This window comes from Paramisgurnus dabryanus, chromosome 23 (assembly GCF_030506205.2).
Source record: "Paramisgurnus dabryanus chromosome 23, PD_genome_1.1, whole genome shotgun sequence".
NCBI lineage: Eukaryota > Metazoa > Chordata > Actinopteri > Cypriniformes > Cobitidae > Paramisgurnus > Paramisgurnus dabryanus.
In genome coordinates, this window is record NC_133359.1 from 13,760,273 (window position 1) to 13,775,574 (window position 15,302).

General features: G+C 36.8%; 2 protein-coding genes across 2 annotated transcripts; both read left to right on the forward strand.

Moving 5' to 3' along the window:
• The first annotated feature begins 196 nt into the window (after positions 1 to 196).
• LOC135758834 (ovochymase-2) lies at positions 197 to 11,038 on the forward strand. Its single transcript, XM_073813398.1, has 16 exons — positions 197 to 266; positions 401 to 496; positions 592 to 743; positions 860 to 1,055; positions 1,203 to 1,305; positions 1,401 to 1,534; positions 1,951 to 2,094; positions 5,220 to 5,350; positions 5,748 to 5,841; positions 5,953 to 6,084; positions 8,235 to 8,324; positions 8,506 to 8,689; positions 8,832 to 8,886; positions 9,214 to 9,400; positions 9,701 to 9,855; positions 10,668 to 11,038. The coding sequence occupies exons 1-16, from the start codon at positions 197 to 199 to the stop codon at positions 10,836 to 10,838; spliced, it is 2,094 nt and encodes a 697-aa protein (XP_073669499.1). The 3' UTR covers positions 10,839 to 11,038.
• A 151-nt stretch (positions 11,039 to 11,189) lies between these two features.
• Positions 11,190 to 14,614, forward strand: cyb5r2 (cytochrome b5 reductase 2). Its single transcript, XM_065291707.2, has 9 exons — positions 11,190 to 11,338; positions 12,468 to 12,626; positions 12,806 to 12,878; positions 12,963 to 13,069; positions 13,184 to 13,313; positions 13,528 to 13,611; positions 13,689 to 13,774; positions 13,867 to 13,966; positions 14,314 to 14,614. Exons 1-9 carry the CDS (start codon positions 11,324 to 11,326, stop codon positions 14,484 to 14,486), a joined length of 927 nt encoding a protein of 308 aa, XP_065147779.1. The 5' UTR covers positions 11,190 to 11,323; the 3' UTR covers positions 14,487 to 14,614.
• Positions 14,615 to 15,302: the final 688 nt, after the last annotated feature.

Sequence of the window (15,302 nt, forward strand, 5' to 3'; positions counted from 1 at the left end):
CGTAGGTCCACAACCGATCATAACCTTTGGCCTTACACTATAGACGGTTAACTTTTCAGTGACTTGCTCTTGAATATAATTGTATGCCCTTAGGGATTTCCTGCATACGGTTGAGGCTGTGGCAGGTGATTTTAATAACCGAAAAGTTGAAAGGGGAGAGCAGAGCTTCCGTGTAAAGGCCGTGAAGTTCCATGAAATGTATCAACACTCCTCGCCAATGAGCTATGACATCGCTCTTCTGGAGATTAATGGACGCATTCAGTTTGGCAAGTCTTTCCAGGAGACATACTACATGATATAAGACACACTATTATTGTTTTATCACAAAACATCAGACACATTTAAATTTGAATGCTTTTTTAGACATTATATAATGTATAGGTGTATGTTTTCTCGACAGGAGATTTTATTAAGCCTGTTTGTATCCCTAATCCTGCTGAGAGGTTTCCCCCTAAGACCATGTGTGTTGTTGGAGGTTGGGGTCGAATTAAAGAGAGTAAGAGGTCATTTTAACATGATAAGCACATTATTCTTAACAGAATTATCATTGCATCGCTAGCATGAAGGTGAAATTGTTCATCTTGTGTTTAGGAGGGCTGTTACCTTCAGTTCTTCAAGAGGTGCATTTGGACCTGGTCAAGCAAAGCAGGTGCATACATGTTCTGCAAACTCTTAGACCTAGGCAAGAGACCTTTACAGTGCTGTGTGCTGGTCCAGAGGGCGGAGGTAGAGATGCCTGCCAAGTATGTTGCCCCAAATTTTCTCACCTCAAAACACCTTTGAAACTTCTTTGATTCAGAGTGACTGGGTGGTACAGGCTCTTTTTCCAAACCAAGTTTCCCATCTATCTGTGCTCCAGGGGGATTCTGGGGGTCCTCTCATGTGCCCCAGAGCAGACGGGCAATGGGTGGCAGTGGGGATCACTTCATGGGGTAAGGGTTGTGGCCGAAGCTGGAATAGCAACAGGAACAAACCTCCATCGAGGAGAGGCTCTCCTGGAGTATTCACAGATGTCTCAATGTTTCTTTTATGGATAAAGTTCAATCTTAAAAAAGGTTTGTAGCTTAAAGATCATTAGCTAGATGTGATTCATCACTATATTATCCTTGAGCAAGTCACTCAACACAAAGTACTTTCAGGAATACTGGCAGCTTTGAATGAAAGTGTTTGATGAACTACTGCTTGCTTACTGAACTCCATAGGAGTGGACAGGTCTCTGTGCAGTGTGGCAGATGGTTTTGTACATGAAAATAAAGGCATTATCAGAAATCCAGCTAGTCCAGGGCAGAACTACAATAACAATGAGTGAGTCACATGTCTAGTCGAGAAATTGGATGTTTCCTGCCTAAATGTAAAATCCTTTTATCATTTGCAAATTTGTGTTTTTTTTCTTCGTTCAGAATATGTCTTTGGTCCATTCGAGCCGGAGCTGGTAAGCTTGTTCTAATGGAGTTCCAAGAGTTCGGCCTAGAGGATGACAAACTGTGCCAAAGCGACCATGTGACGGTGTATGTTGATGGGGACAATCAAATAGGTGAGAAGGAGAAACAGGACACTATGGAAAACTCATAACACGATCTTCTTGTTTTGTTTTGTTTTTTACATGGAATGTAATTGATAGTTTTATAAATGAAAAGATGGTGTGATTCTAGAGAAGTACTAGAGAACAACAACCTGTCATAACAAATCAAAGTATCTTATATAAGCTAATAATATGTTCCTGTATAGCTCAGTGGTAGAGCATTGCATTAGAAGCACAAAAGGTCATGGGTTTGAATAAAATGTATACCTGGTAAAGTCACTTTGGATAAAATGCATGTAATTTAACTCTTCAATAACTTTTGGCTTTTTTGGAAAACTTTTAATTTGTTTTCTTCAGATTTCATGTCCAATACAAATAGTGCAGATGTTTTATAGGAGTATGTTCTACCTGTCCACCTCGTTCACCAGGGCGGTTCTGTGGCAGTCAAACCCCTCCCCCCATTCTTATTATGGGTTCCCAAAGTGTGGGGGTGCAGTTTGTGTCTGATGTAAGCAGAACAGGAACCGGATTCACCATGCACTTCAGTGATGTTCAGGAAGACTATAGTTTTGGTGAGTAGAAACTGTCAGACTGGTTTCACCAGTTCTTGTAGCACCTAAAAGTACAAGTCAACAAAGTTTAAGAAAGGGGGTTATACTGTAAATAGAGCAACGTTCGAGTAAAACAGTCTGAATGGATAAGGCATCAAGCCTGTTCAGTGACAATCCAACAACAAAGCCTACCCAGCAAGCAATAGTCGGCATTTCACAGTCTAGGTTAACTATAGACTAATATACAGTAGTCTGGCTAAAGCCTTTATCACACAGACATTACGGAAAATACACGGAAAATGCATCTGGGATTTGTCTGTGATAGTTTGATTTTTGGTTCATTCACACTGCCAATGATTTTGCGGAATCTGTGTGTGCTTTCACACAGATACCGTAAAGATGCCGTAAAGACACGTGACGTGTTTAAGGTCCTGCACTTGGTAGTTTTTTTCTCTGCAGCGTCTAAAGTTTTCTAATTATCCGTTATTTCTCTCTCCAGAAACCACGCGCATGCATTTTTGTTTATGATAAGACTATATGGAGCGTGTGATGTGTTGTTCTAGTATGCTGGTGAATTATCTCAGCTTCAGAGTGGATATTTGACGAGCTCCCTTATCTCTGCTTCATTCCAGTTTGCAGACACTTCTCACCGTTAATGTGCATTTTAAACCCCCCTTTTAAAGAGCTAAATGACATATCTTGTTGCGATGCATGAGTGCATTTTTATTTATTATAAGCTCATATGACGTGACGCGGTAGGGTGATTCTTGCAAAATTAGACTATGAGGTGTCATGAAACATTTTGATTAAAAAAGTAAATGCAAAGTAAGAGTATCAAAATAAGAGCATACAGTTACAAACCTCTCTTCATTTACTATTTTGCACATGATTTCAAATGACATCATACAAACCAATTTTGTTGTTTTTTCCACATTTAAAGGGAACATTTTTATTACCGGAACGTATCCATGACTGGATTTGGGTTCTTTGACATGGAAATATTTATAATTAAAAAATCTAAATAAATAAAACGCTTCAGTGCATGTTATACTATAAACATTTACAGTAAAGAAACATGCGGTATTTGGTGATCATTAGTAAATGCAGAGACAATAATAAGGAATATAAATGTGTCCAAGACCAATTTTCTCATCCTCCGCAACAATTTTCATTCATTGTTTAAAAAAATTTGTTGGAAGGGACATAATTGACTGTGACACTCAAGATGGCTACCAGGTAAGCAGTTCTTATTTTTTCTCTCCAGATAAAAGTAGAAATTTTGTTTGTCATAGTACCTAGACAAATGTTCTGTTCTCATTACTGAAACGTGAGTTTGTAAATGCATATATTTAATGTAATATCATGTTGCGGTAATGATCATTTTTGATAATGTTAATCTAATGTAAATAATTATATAGGAAATATTTTTTAAATCCTCTAAAAATAATGGTTATAGTAAGTTCAGACCTTAATCTTATATGTTAAAAAAAAATTGCCTTCTTAAAAATTCTGATGCTGGACACCTTCTAAATCTGGATTTCATGAGAATCACCCACTATTTTTTAATGCTGCTGAATGATCTCAGCTTTAGCGTGGATAGTGACAAGCTCTTTGATCTCTGCTTCAGTCCAGTTTGCAGACATTTCTCAAATGTTAATCTGCATGTAAATACCTTAAATAAAAGAGCTGAACCATAACTTCATTGTTGCGAAGACATGCACGCCCCTTTGTTTCTGCATCTTGTTCAAACAAAGGAATGTAATGGAAATTTTACTAGGTCTTCTTTCCAGGAGCAATCCCAGAACATTTACGGGACATGTTTGCGTTCACACAAAAGCCTGTCTGCCAATTTTACGGGGTATTTTCTGGGACCAAAGTGCTGTGTGAATGAGGTTTACTCACTTCCAGACGAAATAAACTTAAATTTGGTCAACTTTAATTTGGTTTTTACAAAGGAGATGTGTGATATTCGGTCATAAGCAAACCCAACAGCAATAACAATGTGTTTGGTTTTATTTATTCATTTTATTTGTTTTACTGGGTCTGGTTAGACGTCTATAAAATTTTCACTGACAGGACAAATTTTGCCTCGTTTTAGTCTAGACGTCTGGGCTGTGTTTGGATGGCTACCGTATTAAAACTTCTTTTAAATGCAAATTTGTTTTGGGTAATTATTGTACTTGGCGGAAGAATTATTAACTTTAGTAATTATTATTGATAACAAACATAACTTTATATTTAACATTGCCTTTTATCACATTGCTCTTGTGATTTGTACTTACAATTATTACGTCTGGTAAATTTGTGCCTAAAAACACAGCTTATTCCTGTAGTTGGTACACTGTTGAAAATGATGTTTTGGTTCAAGTTAACAAAAAAAGGTTATCTGATTGCCTTGACATTTTGAGTTAATTCAACCTAAAAAATTTGTTTACTCAAAAACGTTAAGTAAAAAAATGTTATGTAGTTGAAATAACTGAAAATATGAAAGCAACAAGGTAACTTTAACTTTTTTAAATTGAAATAACTTTATTACAGTGATAGAGCATTGCATTACCAATGCAAAAGATTGTGGGTTCGATTCCCAGGAAGCTGCTGATAAAAATATGTAATAAATGCACTGTGGATATGAGTATCACGTGCATAAATGCGTACATACATCTTCAATAAAATCATTAATGCACATAAGCTTTTTGCTTAATTCAGGGCATTACTTCACATAATGTGTTGTAAAAGCTCATTTACATGTTTGTATACATACAATATCACTATAAAAAGATTTCACCCTAATGTGGTCTCTTAAGCAGAACAAGTCATGTGTGCATATGCGCGCCTGCTTCACCGCCTGGTCGGCAAGGTGTGCTCCCTAGTTAGGTAAAATGAACTAATTATTTCCCAGCAGAATTCTGTTTTCATACCGCAGCCGTTGGGTCCTTAGAGAGTTCATCTCAATGGGACCGTTTCCATAGTTACATGTCTGACTGGGGTCCATATACCAGAAGCAAGTTCAGAAAAGGTAAGAGCAGGGTTCAAATCACCACCCTGCTCTCCTCAGCATGACCCCTGCCAGACAGAAATGCGAAACCACGGTGCGACGTCACCAGCCGGGCTCCATTCCGCCAGTTTCTCCTTTTGTGTTTGTGCAGGAGCCCAATGTGGAACAGTGGTGCTGTTACAACCCAAAAGGGCTGTGAAGAGCCCCTCCCATCCACAACCGTACAACAACAACATCCTTTGCCGCTGGGTCATCTATGCCCCAGAAGACCATATAGTCAAGGTGAAAACAACTCTCTGGCCCTTGGTAATCTCCTTTGGCATAGTGAGTGCCTGGTTTCTAATGTCTGTTTAGTCGTGACCTTACTGTCCGGTCATAAATACATGCATGGTGTGAGATTGGTGGCTCTCATATGATCGGTTTCACTGCTAGAGAGAATGTGATACTCCATTTGATTCTGCAGAAAGACACCATAACGCTATACACAATACAGTCTTAAATTAAATGTAATGTACATGTAGTGGTTAAGTGCTATTTACAAAATACATTGTATGTCGTTTCAAAAGACGAAAAGTTAGAAGTAGCCATGGCTTAAGACATCAGACATTGATTTGTCAAAATATTGCTATGCTATAACTAACACACTGTCAACAACCAGACAACTTTTTGTATTTTAAAGCTGAACTTTGATGACTTTGACCTTGAGGAATCTGAGAACTGCAAATATGATTCGCTTACAGTGTTTGGAGATATTAATGGAGAGGATGAAATAGGTAAAAAAATAATAAAGAATGTTCAATTTAAAGTAACATTGTTAGCTAAATGTAATACAAATGGAAAATTGTGGCATTATGGAAAATGTAGTTTTTTTTGTGTGTTTTAAGTGGTTGTATGTGGCAGCAGTGTCCCTCCAGCTGTTCTCAGCAACGGTCATGTAATGCTTCTAGAGTTCAGCACAGACAGCAGCGTATTTGGCCGAGGTTTCAACGCCGCCCTTTCTTTTATCAGCAAAAAAGGTGAGAATGTCCAACATGAGCAAAGAAACGCACAGTTTGCTAAACTTGACCCCCGTGTGACCCGTTTACAAATATTACCATGGCACTATACAAATATATACACACGCTAACTTTTATACTACCCTACAAAAGCTCTACAATAAAATCAAAAAACTTTGAAACTATGTATTTTTATTATTTAAAGTAAGAAAAACTTTAAAGTCCCTGTAAAGTCAGATATTAAATGTGTTCTGAGTTGTCACACCACAGAAAAATGTAAAAAAAATTAACCACCCAACCAAATTTGAAAGATGGAAAAAATAGCAAGTACATAAAATAAGTTATAAAATTTTTGGAAAAATAGCAGGATTCTCTTCTCTCAAGCAGTGGGGGTGTGCCCGTTGCCAGCGCTGAAACCACGCCCACTCAAGGGAAAGTTGCCGTCTCTCTCAACCATAGACTGTAAAAAAAAGATTGACGACGCGACGTTGCCTCCTTCCATTGTAAAGAATTGAAGCTTAAAATGTCTGACCATCAGTGTTGGGGAAAGTTACTTTTAAAAGTAATGCATTTCAATATTAAGTTACTCCCAAAAAAGTAACTAATTGCGTTACTTAGTTACTTTTCATGGAAAGTAATACTTGCGTTACTTTTTAGTTACTTTTGCGTTACTTTTTCTTGGCTGAGGCTTGATTTCTTTCAGGCCTTGCAGGTGTTTTTATGACTGAAAAGTTCTGAATTTAGAAATTGCATATTTCATCACAAAACTGTCGAGTTCTGGCCTGCCATCTCAGTTTCTGACTCAAACTGTTCGCACACAGGCGCGTACGCATAGAGTAAATAATGCTACTACATTTAGTGTAATTCAGTACATAATTTTTTTTAAATCGAATCAATTAAACTAAAAACTTAACTTTCATTACTTTTTTTAAACAGTAACTCAAATATTAATGTGTGCATTTAAAAAGTAATGCGTTACTTTACTCGTTACTTCAGAAAAGGAATATTATTACGTATTGCACGTTACTTGTAATGCGTTACCCCAACACTGCTGACCATGGTCGCCGCCATCTTACGTAAAAATGTCAGTTTGGAGCCAAGGTATGCGCAGAAGGAATCGTCCAGGGAGCCAGAGGCGGAGCCGCGCTATCAAACTTCTGCCCAAACGCTTGCGCGCCCACTTCATCCGCGCTAATCATAACGACACGCCCCATTTCTATAGCATCAAATTACTAGCTAAAATGAAACATATCAGAAATATAAACAATTGAACATATATCAGCATGATAACAAATACCTAAAAAAAGACCATCTTTCGGAAAATTTTATTGGAATTGTGTATTATTTTTTTATTTAGAGCAGAGTCCCATTCATTTGAATGGAGAGGGCGGGGTTTATGAGTTGTACTGCAGCTAGCCACCAGGGGGCGATCAAAGAGCCAGAGGCTTCACTTTTCAAGACGTATGAGGCACACCCGCTCTCAATTTTCAAATACCGCTACAACCTGAATGGATCCTCGCGATTGTGTTAGGGGCGGGGCAATGCCCGGTGGCTCATGTGCATCATCGAGCACCGTTTTAGGCCCGCCTAAAAATCCTGAACTCAGAAATGGTGAAAAACTGTTTACGATCTAACTATACAATTCAGTACTGCCAGCAATTCACTTCTAACATTTATAATGTGTTTAGAAACAATTTTCAAGATTGACTTTACAGGGACACTTAGGCCCTTTTCACAGACAAGGCAGTGCCATTGTTTAGTTTCAAGATGCACACCATTCTTTTTAAGACACTTCTTAAAATCTCTCTATTAAAGGAACAGTATGTAGGGTTGTGGCCAAAACTGGTACTGCAATCACAAAACTTGTGGCTAAAACTGGTACTGCAATCACACAGCTGGTGGCCAATACACAACATGACAACATAAACATCAGTTGAGGGCTGCAACTCCACTTTTTAAATGACAACATCCTGGCCGGACCACTGTTGTCAGTGATATAAATATTTGAAATGAAAATTATTTCTTAATGTCTAGTGACACATCAGGGCCATTTTATGATTAATTGATATACATTTCTTACATACTGTTCCTTTAAGCTTCAGATTGACACGTTGAGTTTGTAACCACATACTTCTGTTGCACAATATGATGCAAGTTACATTTCCTTACAGATCTCAAAGACATGACGTCTGAAGATAAAGGAGAGGAAACAAATTATAACAGCAAAGTTATATCACCACATTTATGGGCTGGTTTGTCTTGTACGCATACCTTCGTTCCTGCTCTTATTAGTATTTGAGTATTGTTAAAAGTTGACAAAAAATGACATAAAATGAAAGAACATACTGTATGAAGTTTATAAAATGAGACCTCTTATTTATCTCTGAACATTGATGTGTGAATAAACTTGATTTTACCACAAACATACCATTCATTTCTCAGCTGTGTGTGAAATGCATGACGTCTTTGCTGTTGCTGGGTTGGACACACTGAGGAAAGCAGAAGATGATGGGATTCTGCCCTGGCGGTGGCATGTGAGCATTGGTCTGGGTGCAGGTCATGTGTGCAGCGGGACCATTGTCCATTCAACATGGATCCTTACTTCTGCAAGCTGTGTCTATAACCTGTGAGCAACCGAAAAATAAACAGTAGATAAGGCCATTCCTAGCGCAGTAAAAATTTACTCACTTAGAAAAAGAGATTAGATCTTATACATAAACAGTAAAGTATGCTGATAAAAACTTTACCACGTGTCCATTTTACCTTAGGGAAGAGAGACTTTTAAGATTCTTAAAAGTGAAAACAGGAGGTTCAAAGAAACAGGTATGAATGATTTATTTTATGATTAGAAGATTACACAATAGGATCTTTCCATAAAAACACATTCCTAGGTCAACATCCTTTGTGGGTTCTGAAACAACATTCCTATCGACCAGTCATACAGTACCCAATTAAATAGAGGGCAATAACTGGTCTGGAATTGGTATAGGAATGCTGCACATTCCTTTCATACCCTAAACTGAACTTACAATCAGGTCAATGATTGGTTTTTGGAAATGTTGTTCTAGAAACAACTAAAGATCTAGGAAAATCTACTGTAAATACTGTAACCTTTTTTGCATTTAAAGCTAACTTCTCTTCTTCTCTCAGACCCTTGATGTTATCCGAATCTTTAAACATCCTCATTTCAACTCTTTGAACAACAACGCAGCTTTGCTTCAGCTAAGCTCTCCTTTAAATTTCGATGAAAGCACACAGGCTGTCTGTTTCCCCTCTGTTGGACAGGATATCCCCTCTTCTCTCCGCTGCTGGACTGCGGCGTGGACCAGACAATTGTGTACGTCACCTGTCTGACAAAAAAGACCATTGTGATAGGTCAATAGTCTTATGTGAGGGTATTCTGATGTCTGTGTATTAAGCAAACATGACATTGCACGACTATTCGTTGAATGAGTTTAATATTGACCTAGAGTTTATCTTTAATGTTTGAACTCAAACAACTCCTGCCTATAATCAGATCTGATATATATATATATATATATATATATATATTCCTTATCCACATTCCCTAAAGCATATATTTAATGTCTGTTAAACTTTTTGCCCTTTGCAGTTAAAAGGTATGTGCTCTTTTTAGCAGGACACGGGTGGTACCAATCTGTACAGCTAAAAATATCCATGCTTGAAAGGACAGAGTGTGAACAACATTTCAGCAGATTGACACCTAGTATGCTATGTGCCGGACTGACAGAGGGGGACAGTGCAGGATCATGCATGGTGGGGAAACAACGGGTGTGAGAGAGAGAGAGAGAGAGAGAGAGAGAGAGAGAGAGAGAGAGAGAGAGAGAGAGAGAGAGAGAGAGAGAGAGAGAGAGAGAGAGAGAGAGAGAGAGAGAGAGAGAGAGAATATATATATATGTGAATATATGATGCCATCTAGTGGTAAAATGTGAAAGTAAATTGGAGGGTGGTTCAAACTTAAGAAGCCACGCCCACATCCTCGCTTTTAGAGTTTCACATCCATATCAGGAGATCTTCAAGCCCTTTTCGGTTTCAAATACTGAAAATTACAAAAGCGTTTTTAAGTTTTCTGAAACCATACGACGATTTTTGTGAGGAATAGCCGCAATATACCCACGCTATTTACACAATGTGCACATTATTTTATTCACTGCGCACGAGACGAGACTTTTCAGAGCAGTCCGTTTTGAAGATCCAGTCAACATAATTTGTTAATTTAAAGAAAAAACAACAAACCATTCCCCCAAAATTTTCTTTTGTGTTATTTTGAAGAAAGATGTCAGCTTACGTTCAATTATAAGCGCCATATGTGACGTCAAAGATGTCAACAGCCATTGGCTCGCGCGTTTCACGTGGCCAGTGTAACTATGTAAAAAATAAATACATAAAAATAATAATTATTCCCCTTTTTATTACCAAAATATATGTAATAAATATTTTACATTATTTATTGGTTATTTTCCATAATTTATTTATTTATACTTAAGTATACTCCGTACTTGCATACACAATTATATCTGCAATTACACTTTGAACAATAATATGTTTTCCATAATCTTTATATATTTTTTACATTTTGACAGACTCACTGGATTGATTCAGGAGGACCTCTAGTTTGTCTAGGCAACACTGGTGTTGTTTTAATGGGTTTGAGGAGCGGGGGAGAGTCATGCGGTGGGACTCAGACACCAGAGGTGTATTCTTCAGTGCCAGCCATCATCCATTGGGTCTCGCAGCATTTAGACACAAAGTGAAAGATTAGACATATTAACAGCCTTTCTTTGTGTGTGGTTTTAAAAACATAAAAATCAATGCTTTGTTTTAAATAAAGATAACTTAAACAATATTTTAAAACAAATGTATTTTTCTAATTTGTGTCTAACTGTTCTGTATAGTCTTGTCATACTGTACTTGAGAGAGTATCTATAAGTCCAGCCCTCTGAAAGTATGATCAGGCAGTGGGGTGATCCCACACCATTCACAAACCTGCATAAAGAGCCATAGCCAAAGAGCCACTGTCACAGCCCACCAGTTGGAATAATCCATGACTACTGGCTGGTGCTCCTGGTATGTACACTCCAATTGGCTGAATATAATTAGTCCCGCCCACTCCATAGACACCCTCTAACTGTGCTAGTACAAAGGTTGGAATACAGAAAAAATGAACTGTGAACAACTTCTACCTCACATATAGTGAACTTTAACCACATTAACTGATACAGTAGGAAAAGAGTACAAAATGGATTCAGTTCTAGTAAGTATATATTTCCTTTTAACTTTCCTGCTTTCTGATGGCTTAGCACCTTCTTCATTTCTCCCTGTCCATTTCACACTTGTCTCTTTATTTTATTCTGAATAGATGACACCGCAATGATAGTAAGGGGAGAGGTTATTACAAGCATATGAATATCATTAGATCAATGTTGAATGTTGCTCAATATGTCAAGAGCTGTTTATATTCTTGTGCAATATGCAGTATGTCTATTCCTAGTTAAAGTCAAGTTTGTGCAAAAGGGTTAATCATGTGTTAAAATGTCTCCAAATTATTTTTGGGGCCACTGTATATACAGTATGCATTACAATATAACAATTTTATGTTGTAAAACATGAGTTACAACCCCACAGACATTTTTACAGGTATTATTTTTAAAATGCATCTTTAAATAGTTTGATAAAAAAAAACAATTATTTTCACAGTAAGTGGGTTATTGCTAATATACATCTTTTATTAAACTGGGGGCAGTAGCCTACCCTTTCAAAAGGTCCCAATATGCAGGTACAGATATGTTAATATTTGGTACCAGTTTGTACCTTTGATCTAATACATTGCAAAAAATTACTTTCTTACTTAGTATTTTTGTCTTGTTTTCAGTAGAAATATTTAAAAATTCTAGAAGTCTAGTTTTTAGACAAAAAAATACAATATAAGTTGAATTTGTTCTTAAAACATTCAAAAATATCTGCCAATGGGGTGAGATTATTTTTTAAATAAGTTAATTTTTTTCTTAAACACTTAATTCAAGAAAAAATTTCTCACCCAAATAGCAGATTATTATTATATATATTTTTTGCTTGCTTTAAGCACAAATTCACTTAAATTGTATATTTTTGTCTAACAACTAGATTTATTATTTTCTTAATAAATGTCATTTGTTTAATCCAGAAAATACATTTTGTTTTAAGAAATTTTATATATTTGTGCTACAAACAAGATAAAAATACTACTTAAAAAGGTCATTTTTTGCAGTGTATGGCCTCTTTAGTTACAAAAGTATATTTTTGGAAGGGTACTGCCCCAGTGACAGCATTTGTATCTTTATTTCATTTGTATCTTTATTTCTGAAAGTGTATGACATATAATAAGTGTGTGTTGTGTATTGCAGACAGCGCCTGTGTTAATTGGAATTGCTATAGTGGTTATCACGATACTGTTCCTCATCCTGAAACCAGGATTGTCTGATGGAAGACGAAAGCAGAGCAAGTTTCCGAAAACCCTGCTGGATCCCAACGTGAAATATCCATTGCAACTAAAAGAGATAGAGGTCAATCTTAATGAAACAAAAGTGCTCCTTGCACAATTCTGCTTTAAATTAAGTGCACGAAATAACACTTTAGTAGTTGTTTTATAATTTCACTGAGAAGCAGTCTCTGTTAAAATTTTTCTCCAAAAGCAGAAATTTCATTGTAGCCAATTGGGATAACTCCATGTCATTTGCAACAGGAGATCAGTCATGACACCAAGAAATTTCGCTTTGGTCTACCATCCTCATCACACGTGCTTGGTCTCCCTATCGGTATGAAATTGCATCACTTGCTTTCTGACACTGTTACAATAATATGAGTTGCTGATGTTCACTAACATTACTCCTGTCACAAAGGTCAGCATGTTTACCTGTCTGCAAAGGTGAATGGGATTCTGGCCATCCGAGCATACACTCCTGTGTCTAGTGATGAAGACCAGGGATACGTTGATCTAGTAGTAAAGGTGCACACTATACCATTTTGTGTTTGCAAATGCCACATATGACTCAAAGTTTTTTTCAGTCAGTATGCACCTGTTTTAAATGCATTAGTCATTACCATTATTATCTAATCTCAGGTTTACTTTAAAAACACTCACCCAAACTATCCAGATGGAGGAAAGATGTCTCAGTACTTGAATGACATGAAGATTGGAGACACCATTGACTTCAGAGGACCAAATGGTTTATTGGTATACAATGGAAATGGTAAGGAACATAATAGGATTACTAATGCTACATGCTTATTTGTTTTGTGTGTATGTGTACAGTATTGTTAGTCCCAGTAATAGCATCTCTACACCAATGGATTGTATGATTTAATGATGTGGCCACTAGAGGGCGATGTCTTATTGTAAGAGTTTTCTGCACTTTATGACAAATGCATGGCTTTATAAAAATATGCTTATACTGATGTTTGCAGGAAAATTTGCTATTCGACCCGATAAAAAATCTGAACCCAAAGTGCGGAAGTTTAGACATGTGGGAATGATCGCAGGTGGAACAGGTAATGATGTGTACACCTGAACTTTTTTGTATTTTTGTTGTTGTTGTATGCATTAAGCAACACATTACTCTTTTCAGGAATCACCCCAATGCTTCAGCTGATCAGGAGTATAACTGCAGATCCAGATGACAACACCAAGTGCTCCCTTATATTTGCCAACCAGGCCCGTCACATTCTTTTTTGGACAAAAACTCTACCACATTTCAACTACTGTTTGTTGGCTGTATTTTAAGACCTTGTGTTTAACTTTTACAGACTGAGACGGACATACTGCTACGAAAAGAGCTGGACGAAGTTCACCAAAAGCATCCTGATAAAGTTAGTCTGTGGTACACACTGGACAGACCCTCAGAAGGTAAAATATTTATTTATTATATCAATTTTTATATTGTAAATCTGTAATTGTATGTTTTTTCCCTCCAAATCAGTGAAATTACTAATGAATTGGCAGTTGAAGAGTTAAAATCATGAAATTTTGGTAAAGATTTGGTAGTACTGAGGTTGATTAACAGATTTATGCAGATAAGTGAAAACAATTAATCTGATACATTTTTACAGCCGTTCAATTTGGTGGCTTTTTTGAACAACCCACAAGGGTTAAACAACCCGGAGGTGTGATTTAAAAAACTCGATACTTATAATTGAAGCACACCACTGTATATGTATAGAGATGCTGAAGATTTTTGTCTCCTTGATCGACAGGGTGGAAATATAGCAAAGGGTTTGTGAATGCTGACATGATAAAAGAGCATCTCCCGTCTCCGGCCAGCGATGTGCTCATCCTGATGTGTGGCCCACCTCCTATGATCCAGTATGCATGTCTGCCCAACCTCAACAAGCTGGGATACAAAACAGAAAACACTTTTGCCTACTAAGACTTCTGCCAGCCGTCCTGCATTGCACAAGGATATAATGTGACAACTTGTCTGTTTACGTCTGTGAGACTTTGTGTCAAAATGAATGGCAGATGTGGTTTTATTAATAAATCTAATAATAAATTCTGCCTGTGCTGCAAAATAAGTCCAGTTTGTTCAGTAATGGACTGAATTTTAAACTTTAGTCGAACTGTTTGGTTACACTTTATTTTGAGGCGTCACATAGTGTAGTACATTTTGTACAGAGTGCTTATAAATAACAACAACATCTATTGAGTTAGAGTTTGGTTTAGGGTTAGCTGCATGTAATTATGCATAATTTACTGTTATTACTATTAAGTGTAACAAAAGAAAAAATATCAGCAAATGAATATCTCTATTCATACTTTTATGAACTCCACTGATGTTCATTTTATCCCAGCATGATTTGGTAATTTCCCAAAAAGTATTGCATGTTGAAGAACAAATATCTAAGCTTTTAGTGAAAATTGGCCTAATGATTTCATCTTCATTTTATACAATTATATATCATTAGTTTGTTTAAAATCATAAAACTTTATTTCTAAATGAAAAAAAAATCTGAATTAATATCCACTATCAGTCCCAAAAACAGTCCCTGGTGGTGCATATTTCTACCTCAAAAGTACATATTGGTACCAAATGTATACATATATGCACCTAAATAAATATTAGGACCTTTTAAAAGGCCCTATTGACAGCATGGCCATGGGACAATTTTTGACCAAATCTTACATACAATAGTAAATTATTTCTTACCCATTATTAAGGGACGGTTCACATTTTGCGTCTAAAACC